This window comes from Malus sylvestris, chromosome 1 (assembly GCF_916048215.2).
Source record: "Malus sylvestris chromosome 1, drMalSylv7.2, whole genome shotgun sequence".
NCBI classification, from domain to species: domain Eukaryota; kingdom Viridiplantae; phylum Streptophyta; class Magnoliopsida; order Rosales; family Rosaceae; genus Malus; species Malus sylvestris.
In genome coordinates this window covers 20,925,707-20,937,282 of record NC_062260.1, presented here as the reverse complement: position 1 = coordinate 20,937,282, position 11,576 = coordinate 20,925,707, and the positions used below count along the sequence as shown (strand labels likewise).

Below are 11,576 nucleotides of genomic sequence, written 5' to 3'. Positions count from 1 at the left end.
TGTCCGGCGCTTATATCCGTAATTATGATTGTTTGTTGCTTTTGGTTTTGATTGACGGTACTTTGCTTCCTAACATGCGCAGGGGTGAGGGGGCTGGAGATTCAGGGGAACTTCGTGAAGTTCACGGCAATCGGAGTGTACTTGGAGGATAACGCCGTGCCTCAGCTCGCCGTTAAGTGGAAGGGTAAGACAGCCGAGGAGTTGATGGAGTCCGTTGAGTTCTTCAGGGACATCGTTACAGGTACCGGGGATTTCTTTGCTGTTTTAACAACCGTTTGAATTTTGACAGTAAATTCCAGTTACCAATGCAAATTTGTTACTTTGTCGTGTTATAATTAGCAAAGGAATAAAATTGCATGCTATGGTGAAACCAATTTTAGCTAAATTTACCAGATAGAACGAAAAATTATTCATATATATAACTAATTTTTTTCAGTGTATTAGAGATGAAATAAGTCAAATTTAGAGTTTAAGTTAACTTTTGACTTCTTTTGGAGCAAAATTCATTGATGTTCGACCTATGAATACATATTTTCGACTCTTTATTTAACAATTTTATTTAACTTATATATGTTTGACCCTTTATCCGTACCTTTTCATAAGTACATTTTCACATTAAAAAAGGTTCACACAAGTGGATGACTTGTTAAAGATAAGTTGGTTTCATATATATCTTCCCTTCTATTTATCATAGTCCGGTTGCACGGTCAGATTCAAACTATAATCATATTAATCTTCAAATGGATGCCTTCTGTATCTTTTGGTAAATTGATTTGAGCTCTTGTTGATGCTGTTGAAAGTGTAGATATTGCTCATGCCCTGCATCTTAAGGTGGAGCCGTTTTAGAATGATTGGTAGTCATGGCAAACTGAGGCAATCCTACTGCCCACCGTTCTCTCAGAGGCCGATATAGATCTGTCGTGGTCGATGAATGTTGTAAATTTTTCAAGTTGTATTCTAAGTTTGTACATTTATGTGTGCTTATGGTGGTAATTTAGTCCTGACTAGCCAATTAGAATGAATGAATCTCTCAAGATATAGTGCTATGTTCTGGTTATGATGATTACTTGAGGCATAAGAAACAGTTACTAAAGATATGACTTGGGTTTTGTAGCGTGATTTATGATATTCGCTATCCTTTTGTAGGTCCGTTTGAGAAATTCATTCAAGTGACAACGATATTGCCACTGACAGGCCAGCAATACTCTGACAAAGTTTCGGAGAATTGCGTTGTCTTTTGGAAGTCAGTCGGAATTTACACTGATGCAGAAGGCAAAGCCATTGAAAAGTTCCTTGAGGTCTTCAAAGATCAAAATTTCCCACCCGGTGCTTCCATTCTTTTCACACAATCTCCCAAAGGATCACTAACGGTTAGTAATCCTACTTTAGTAATCCTACTTTTGGATGGTTACTTCTGTAGTTTACATCGGATTTTTGACAACTTTCTCTCTCGCTTTCGCCACAGATTAGCTTCTCTAGAAATGCATCCGTAGCTGAAGCTGCAAATGCGGTGATAGAAAACAAACTACTTTCCGAGGCAGTTCTAGAGTCGATCGTTGGAAAGCACGGTGTTTCTCCTGCAGCAAAGCAAAGTTTGGCCGCGAGGTTATCCGAATTGTTGAATGGGTGCAAGGAATCTAATGGTGCTGAAGCCGGAAATGAAAAAGTGGAGGCATGAAAACTGAGAGAGGAGAAATAAAACTTGAGAGGGATTCCTATTCTGTGTTTAGTGAATTATTTACATACAATCTATGAAGCTATAGGAAAGTGCTATGTCGTATTTAATTTAAAGAAAAATGATCATGTTTTATGAGAAATATTAGTGTTGTATTGTTATATGTTTAATTCAAATCAACAAATATAGATGTCGATTGGTAAATATACCTAATCTGATATGCCTGTAACATTGCTTTCGAACCCAGCCAAACCCCAAATTTGGGACCAAATCTGTCTTTGTGTCAACCAGTTGGGAGGGTCTAACTATTTGCATCCAAGTTCGATTCCCTTTTCCCATAAAATCGAGTACTTTAGAATATATTTCTTCTTGTCAAACAAAAAAATATAAACTACTCAAATTTAAGAAGAAAGAGTTTCAAACTTGAATGCTAAGGGGCTGACACACTGCTCTAGTTAACTGCCTAAGGCCCCTAACCCATATTTTTACTCTAACACGTTGATGAGTCTATAATATACTATATATTTTACCCTATTCTTAGTATTAATTTATTGGTTATTTTGGTAGAATTTTGATAATTTGATCTTAATGTAGGACATTCGACTTCCTCTGAGGCAAAAAGTGATCAAACAAATGAATTTTGGAGTGATTCCAATTGGAGGATGTTTGTGAGTCTGTTGAATTGATCGTATCAAAGTTTCATAATTTTATATTAAGCGGTTTATTTATGGTGATCAAATAAATGGGCAACGTGCAGTGTTGTCAAAGTGACGTTTTGGGTTTTTTGGTAGCCAATATGGTGTCTTTTGGGTTCGAGGCCCTATACAATTATCTTCGGGACATCTCAAGCTTTAATTCTAGCCATTTTGGGCCTGTTTTGGAGCACTGAAGATCCGGAAACGTGGCTGTTTTGAGCCTATGCAGATTTTGAGCAAATTTTATTAGTCGGATTTTTTTTCTTCTAGAACTTGTATATTAGGACCACCCTATGTTAAAATCCTGGATCCACCATTGATCATGTGTAAATAATTATTGAATAATATGTTATTTCTTATAGAAGAACATACATATGTGAATTTTTTATGTATTTGGGATGCTTTGGCGTCTATTGGTCTTAATTGTTCGAATCTTTGTATTTAGGATGCTTGTCACCCTGTGGATGCTCACCTAACTTTTCAATTTGACTGTATTAGTACTAGCTGTGTAAGAGATTTTTCGCTATAATATTTTCTTTTTCTATCAAAAAAAAAAATTATATGCATATACTATACATCCCAAACTTTAAAAATATAAAAAGCCCCATGCAAGTGGGTGGTTTTCATAATTAAAACCATTTGATGACCCTTTAAGAAGTAGCTGTCTACCCTTTGATCCTAGAAAAGTTGGTTTCTTCTTCTTTGCCCTTTGAGGACCGCAAAATTAAATCATTGTTTTCATAATTAAAACCAAGGTCTAAAATATCGATATTATCGGCGAAATATCGCCAATAATATCGTTTTTTTGAAAGGGCGATATTTTCACACTTATCCACTTAATTATCATCAATATATCGCGATATTATCGATAATATCGCCGAGGCTCCGTCGTCGCAAAATTGCAGTTGAGGCTCCATCGTCGTAGTTGCCAAGATCAGTGCCTCTCTCTGCAATCCACGCTCAAACCCATCAAAATGAGCAATCCCTTTTCTCCGGATCCCAAAACAAACAAGGCCTCCTCTTGCCTAATGGTGCTCGCTGGGAGTTGAGAAAGGGAGGAGGAATGGTCCATAGGTGGTAATGGTGTTCACCGGAGTGTGTGCCACTGTGGTGGAGGTCACGGTGGGGTGTGGGTGTGTTGTGCTTGTGCTCCGGGAAGGAGAGTTACAGAGATAGAGGGAGAAGAAACAAGAAGATGAATGAGGGAGAAAGTTCGAATGAGTGGGGAAGGGGGAAACACAGGGATTCTACCATTAGGGTCAGGATTATGAGTTACATTCTTTCCGCGGCGCTCGATGATCTTCAACTGGGCATCTCGGATCTGAACTGAGTCGTGGGTGTTAATCGCTTCGAGCTAGTCGAGGCGGTCTCGAAGCTTGGAAATATCGTGAAAGAAGTCAATTTCGATGATCTTCTCGATCGGCGCAACATAGGTGTCCTTGTCGAGGACCTGTGGATGGCTTTTAGGGTTCTTGGGCGTGATTTGGGTGGAATTCGTAGGGTTTTGGATGGAAGCATCGGAATTTGCAGAGGGCGAAGGGGATGAGAGGTGGCGAGGATAATGACCCGGAGTAAGAAGCATTCTGCTTCTGGATTAGGGTTGGGGTTTGGGACGAGGAGATGGTGGGATTGGAAAAGGGAGAAATTGAGGGCTTTGGCAAGAATTAGAGGACAAATTTTGGGAATTAAGGTTTGAGGTTCGTGTGCGGATTGGATTAGATTGGAATTAGGGCTGATTTAGGAAAGGAGACAAAACGCGTGTGCTTCTATGTGGAATTGGATCCGATTCGGATCTTAGTGTTCGGAGCCTAGATATCAATTCATCTGGACCATATAAATTCAATCTCAAGATCCTTATTAACTCATTTTCCTGATATCATACAAAATCAACAGTTCCGATTTCTTTTACACACTAATCAACGGTCTAGATAATTTGATCCTTAAGCTCAACACACTAAGGTCCGAAGCGGATCTAATTCCTCTGTGTGTGGCGATGTATGTACTGAAGTGGAACGCGCGTAATAAAGGATTGCCGGTATCTCCTGGCAACTATTGTCTTAAATGTTTTTTGTTTTTAATATTTATTTGCTTTATTATTTATTATTTATTTTAACAAAAATTAAATAAGTTTTAATATTTTGGTCTAATTATACTTAAATTTCACTTTATTTGAAAAAAAGAAGATATATAAGTTCAAATTTCATAAATAATAATTGTTAAATAAAAAAAGTTGCTTCAATATATTTGTAAACACACAGTTTCTAAAATTTAGCAAAAAATATCAAGGAATTTCAACAAATAAAAAATTTATTTACTCTAAATTCACCTAAGGTTTATGTGTTATACAATATATAAATGATTATGATATGTTTAAACTTCTTTAATTAATTACTACATATTTTCTACACTTACAATGTTTTCTTACAATTTTCATGATTTTTATTCAATTTTTATCGATATCGATAATATTTCGATATTTCCATTAAAATTTCCGTATTTTTAGATTACTGATATTTTCAATATTATCGATATTTTAGCTATTAATTAAAACTAATTGATCACATCACCCAAGATGGACCAATCACTATCTTTTTACCTTAGAAAAGTTCTTTACAATCTTTTACTCTCTCTCTCTCTCTCTCTCTATTTCTGGGTACCAGACTATCAGTTTGTGGACACCTCCCAGACTTACCTCCAGCCGCCCGCACGTCTTTAAGGCTCCCACGCAACCGCCTCTTCTTACTCATCAAACCCTCTACCGTCCGGACCTGGACTCTCTCTGTCCTTTTATTTTTTATACATTCTTATCTTTTTTTTATTTATACGATTACAATTAAGGTATTAAGTTGGGTTAAATTTTTATATTATTATTATTTTTATAAAAAAATTAATATAAAATTTTAATATAGCTTAACCGTGATCATAAAACAGAAACGATGAGTGTGTATGAAAAGTGGGAGGGCAGAGAAGCGGGTCTCTCCCGTCCACTTTCCATCTCTATTCCCAGAGAAGCGGGTCTCTCCCGTCCACTTTCCATCTCTATTTAAATCCACCGTTTCCGAAAGCAAACCCCATCTCTCTCTCTACACAATAACAACAAAATTGTCAAATGGCTCCAACGCCATCGCTCGCCGGACTCCAGGTCGAGACGACTGCGTTTCCACCGTCCGTCAAACCTCCGGGCTCCTCCAACACTCTGTTCCTCGGAGGCGCAGGTCTGTAAACTTTGCATCTCCGCCGCTTATATCTGCGATTCTGATTGTTTGAATGTTTTTTGCTTGCTTTTGGTTCCGATTGACGGTATTTTGGTTGCTAACGTGCGCAGGGGTGAGGGGGCTGGAGATTCAGGGGAACTTCGTGAAGTTCACGGCGATCGGAGTGTACTTGGAGGAAAACGCCGTGCCTCTGCTCGCCGTTAAGTGGAAGGGTAAGACGGCCGAGGAGTTGACGGAGTCCGTTGAGTTCTTCAGGGACATCGTTACAGGTAACACGGATTTCTTCGCTGTTTTAACGACTGGTTGAATATTGTTACATTATTCATCCCCTGTGGCCCGCCCTTCTCTCAGTTGCCGATATAGATCTGTACATTCAACAAATGTCGTAGATTTCTTGAGTTATACTCTCATTTTTAAACTTATGTATGCTCATGGTTATGGTGGTAATTTAGTCCTGACCAGCCAATTAGAATGAATGAATCTCTCAAAATGTAGTGCTATCTTCTGGTTATGGTGATTACTTGAGGCATAGGAAACAGTTACTAAAGATATGACTATAGTTTTGTAGCGCGGTTTATGATCTTCGCTATCCTTTTGTAGGTCCGTTTGAGAAATTCATTCAAGTGACAACGATACTGCCACTCACAGGCCAGCAATACTCTGACAAAGTTTCGGAGAATTGCGTTGCCTTTTGGAAGTCAATCGGAATTTACACTGATGCAGAAGGCAAAGCCATTGAAAAGTTCCTTGAGGTCTTCAAAGATCAAAACTTCCCACCCGGCGCCTCCATTCTTTTCACGCAATCTCCCAAAGGATCACTAACGGTTAGTAATCCTACTTTTGGATGGTTACTTCTGTAGTTTACATCGGATTTTGACATCTTTCCCCCTTGCTTTCGCCACAGATTAGCTTCTCTAGAGATGCATCTGTACCTGAAGCTGCAAACACGGTGATAGAAAACAAACTACTTTCCGAGGCAGTTCTAGAGTCGATCGTTGGAAAGCACGGTGTTTCTCCTGCAGCAAAGCAAAGTTTGGCCGCGAGGTTATCTGAATTGTTGAATGGGTGCAAGGAATCTTATCGTGCTGAAGCCGGAAATGAAAAAGTGGAGGCATGAAAACTGAGAGGAGAAATAAAACTTGAGAGGGATTCCTGTTCTGTGCTTAGTGAATTATTTACATACAATCTATGAAGCTATAGGAAAGTGCTATGTCTTATTTAATTTAAAGAAAAATGATCATGTTTTATGAGGAATATTAGTGTTGTTTTGTTATGTTTAATTCAAATCAACAAATATGGATGTCGATTGGTAAATATGCCTAATCTGATACGCATGTACCATTGCTTTTGAACCCAACCAAACCCCAAATTTTGGACCAAATCTCTGGCTTTGTATCATCAGTTGGGAGGGTCTAACCATTTGCACCCAAGTTCGATTACCTCTTCCCATAAAATTGAGTACTTTAAAATATATTTTGTCTTGTCAAACAAAGAATATAAACTATTCAAATTAAAAAAAAAAAAAAGAGTTTCAAACTTGAATGCTAAGGGGTTGACACACTGCTCTAGTTAACTGCCTAAGACCCCTAACCCATATTTTTACTTTAACACGTTGATGAGTCTATATTATACTATATATTTTACCTTATTCTTAGTATTAATTTATTGGTTATTTTGGTAGAATTTTGATACTTTGATTTATATTTTTTTTGTAGGATATTCGACTTCCTCCGGAGCCAAAAGTGATCAAACAGATGAATTTTGGAGTGATTCCAATTGGAGGATGTTCGTGAGTCTGTTGAATTGATTGTATCAAAGTTTCATAATTTTATACCGAGCTCTTTATCTATGGTGATCAAATAAACGAGCAGCGCACAGTGCTGTTAAAGTGACGTTTTGGGCTTCTTGGGGTTTTTTGGTGTCCAATATGGTGTCTTTCGGGTTCGAGGCCTTGTACAATTATGCTCGGGACATCTCAAGCTTTAATTCTAGCCGTTTTGGGCCTGTTTTGAAGCCCTGAAGATCCAGAAACGTGGCTATTTTGAGACTATGCAGATTTTGGGTGAATTTTATTAGTCGGATTTTGTTTCCTAATTTATTTGGTTTCCTAGTTTTATTCTAATACATTTTCTAGGTAGGGTTTTATTTTCTAGTAGTATAAATAAGGCTTTTTAGCCATTATGGTTTTTTAAGAGAAGATAGGGGGATAGGAAAAAAATGCATGCACACTTTAGAAAGCTTTTGGATTCAAGTTTATTTTCAAGGTGTTTTCTATCCTTATATTTAATAATATTTCGTTGTATGATTGCTTGTAACTAAATTCCATTTGCTAGGGTGATGCTACGAACCTTAGCAAGAATATGTAGTTTCTTTTCAATTTGGTTATGATATTATGCATGCATGTTTGAATTATTAATCACCGGTTTAAACTATCTATTTGTCTTAATGCTTAGCTACCATTAGGATCTTTAGAAAAATAATTTGATGCAATTTTGGTCAAAGGTCAGTCCCTGAAATTGACGAATGCTTCTTGTGATTAATATGTGCAAGTTCACTTAGGATGAATACCATGTCTTAAGGGTTGTATGGTTTTTTAAAAGGTTTCACAAAGCTTAATAAGTCATGCATGTTTAGATTTGATTTGAATAACACAGACGGGTTGCATGTTTGATATACGCTCTATGTTGGGGGTCCAAGTAGGCATATATTAGGAAAACCTAGGCTTCAAAATATGCATTTGTAATTCATAAGTAATTGAAAGAATTACATAAGATTGTTAAGGTGACGGCGGAACCCTAGGTTTTTACAATTTAATTTTCAAAACTTGTTTTCTTTTAGTTTATTTTATTTTGTCACTTTATTTCTATTAAATTTGTTTTTATTATTTGAAATCACAAAATCACCTTTTTCCAAAACTTTGTTTTAAGTAATTAATTAAGATTTGATTTGATACAAATTATTCATTCAATCCCCGAAGAGAACGACCTTGCTAGAGCCGATTATACTACAATTACCTTGTACTCTTGCAAGTATTTAAAGTGTTTTTATCCTTACTTTTGTAGGTGGTAAAAATATATATCACACGTCTTTGACTTTTTTTTGTTGTAGGTTTAACGAATTATCGGCCCATTTTATATACGATACATTCTAGGTTCGATCACAAGATGGTTGCCAAGAGAGTCTAAAATGTCCTCATGAGTCTTTCCGACCCCCAGAAGAATGGAATTGTTGTGGTTAAGCCACTAGCTAGTCTTTTTTTTACTAAATTTCTATAGAAACCCATTGGTAATTATAAAATAATTATATTTAGATCAAAAGTTTGAAGTTTACAATGTTGGTTTCGATATTTCTTAACGAAACAGAGATAAATTCAAGAAATAGTGCCACTGCGACATGTATGTATATATTTGTCACAGCAGTGTGTGTGTGTATATATATGTTATAATATCCGTCTCTGCGGTGGAGATATCCAGGGGAGGGTATTTTCATTTACATAAGTCACATAACTAAATCAAATCTAACCTCATAAACCAAACATCCCTCACTGAAATTCATTCTCAATTCTAAAACTCAAGCCACTCTCTATGAATACAAATTTATGGGTACCGGCGCTCCTTCTAGCCTTCCATTTATTCCGCGCTTCGTCTCATAGTACGTATAACTTGCAACGCATAATTTTTATTTCCTCCGTCATGTCGTTATGTTACTAAACTCTCAATTCTTGTTCATATATATTCATTCGAGTACAAAGTCACCTGATCGATAGTTTAGATTGTGATTGACCGCGTACATCAAACTTGCTCTTGATTATTGCTTTTTAAATCGCAGTTACAATCAGATATCTGAACATTGACTGCGGTAGCAATGCTACACGTTGGGATAAAACTTACTCCAATGGGTCACAGACAATGACTACACCAAGGCAGGCATCAACAAGCAAGTTCCACAAAAGCAACCACTTGAAGCAATGAACACCCTCCGATCATTCCCTAACCAAAACCAGCAAAATTGTTATGTTTTGCCTTACAATGCACCTACTCAGCGGTACTTGATCAGGGCGGGCTTCTACTACGGAGACTATGATGGTCTCTCCCACCCTCCGCCGTTTGATCTTTGTATCAACGGCCGAAAGTGGTCAACGGTCAAAGCATCAATGGCGGAAGGGCCATTGTACCATGAAGCCATGTATGTGAATCAAGGGTCAGGATCACTAAATGTGTGTGTTGTGCAGTTTGAGAAGGGAATGGTTCCCTTTGTATCTTCAATAGAAGCTGTTCCAATATATGTTCTAACTGGTCCATTGTACCCTAAGATGAAGACCAGTTACGCTTATGATCTAATATCTCCGGTTAATCTTGGTGGCAATGAAGTAAGGTATACCTTTCTCAAAATCATTAGTGTCAATTTACCATTTTTATTCTCTGCATCTTTATCACACAACATAAGTGACTACTGAATTTCGTATGTTGCATTGTGTCGGAATGAACATTGACATGAGAAATAGGGCGAATTATATGTAACACAAAGTGCTATTAGAATCTCACACAACTCGAAAAAATTTAAATTCATATGAGTTCTCAAAAATTCCATATGAGCTTAACCATGTAAAAGCGAGTGTCACATAAACATTGAGAGGTAGGTAAAATAGTTATATATATCAGGCCCTTTATGCAAAAAGATTTATTTATTTTTTTAAATGGGGATTAGTTATGGGGCCCACTCCACATTGAATTTTAACGATCTGAACCGTCTATTTTGTTAGTCTCAATTCATAGATCATCCTCGGAAAAATTCAATTCAATTCGAAACCATTTGCCTATTTAATTATCAAGATCAAATTTCATTGTTTCTTATATAACAAAGTATTCGTTTATTTTTTTAAGCCCAATTAGATGTCTTAAATATTACCGATTTGGCTAATATTTTTGAATGATGGTCTATGAGGTACAACTTGAAAAATAAACGGTTCGGATCGTTAAAATTCAATGTTGTGTGAACCCCACAACTAATTCTCATTTTTATAAAAAAAAATTAAAAAAAAAAAAGGAATATCTTCCTGTTGACCCTAAAAACTACCAAGCCTACGTGGCGCGCAGGCCGAGTAATTAGTAAGCTAACTATGTCATTCGGTTGTATGCGAGGCGTGCCAACTCGTTGGCCGAGCTCGGTTGAGGAGTTAAATTTGTTGATGTTGCGTTGGATGCGCGGCTGACTTCTCGATCGTGCGACTGCAACCGAGGAAGGAACACGTCTCGACCTTCGGGTTCTAGAGCCTGAATACAAGGCTGCTAGTTCTGCGAAGTTCAATATCAAATTCGGCTTTTAATGTGCCGAATGTAGTAACTTGTAACACATCTCTTTGCCGAGAAGGCTAACGAGATGACCTCTGCCAATAAGGATTTGAAAATCATTCTCGACCAAGACTTGGATAGATAACCAGTCGGCCCCGTCTCAGTGCTGTTTATCCAAACTGAAGGTGCTTCACGGTCGGCTGATTCTACGGCAACAGTGCTGTTTATCTAAACTGAAGATGTTCGCCGGTTGCCTTCACAGTGCTATTTATCCAAACTGAAGATGTGTTGGCGAAAAATAAAATAAAAAATCTCAAGATGTTTGAGAGGTTTCGCGTAAAGCGAGGATTTGAGCAGGGCAGTTTGTGTGTTGAGTTAGAGGTCCTTTTGTTGTTGCACAACCACTCCTATTTATAGAGACATGCATGCTTGACGTGGCTTGATCCTTGAGTAGAGTCCAATTTCAATCTCCCATGTGTTTGACGTGGCTTGATCTTCAAAGGATTATATTTGATCTTTGATGTGGTTTGCATGCGCAGATTAATCTTCCATCAGCCCTCATCTTAAATTGGATGAGTACCTATTTAAAATGTCCACGAAAAATCATCCATGTTTGACAGGATCAAAACCAATATAATTGCATGAGGTTATCATGCAATTATCCAGCCAAATAAAACCATGTTTAATTCAAAATATCCAC

At 37.3% G+C, this 11,576-nt stretch overlaps 1 protein-coding gene across 27 annotated transcripts in view; it reads left to right on the top strand.

The window, feature by feature from the left end:
- LOC126597754 (chalcone--flavanone isomerase) overlaps positions 1–11,576 on the top strand; it is a 53,186-nt gene that overhangs the window by 19,015 nt on the left and 22,595 nt on the right. For 6 of the 27 annotated variants that reach the window (XM_050265188.1, XM_050264659.1, XM_050264615.1 and 3 more), the window contains 2 exons: positions 5,696–5,854; positions 6,186–6,409. The exons of 7 other annotated variants lie outside the window; for them this stretch is intronic. In XM_050265188.1, the coding sequence (XP_050121145.1) occupies positions 5,696–5,854; positions 6,186–6,409 (383 nt within the window). Of the gene's footprint in view, positions 1–82; positions 242–1,146; positions 1,371–1,465; positions 1,882–5,330; positions 5,586–5,695; positions 5,855–6,185; positions 6,410–6,489; positions 6,840–11,576 lie in introns of those variants that run through there. 14 more of the 27 variants (XM_050265575.1, XM_050264700.1, XM_050264652.1 and 11 more) reach the window with 10 other exon arrangements.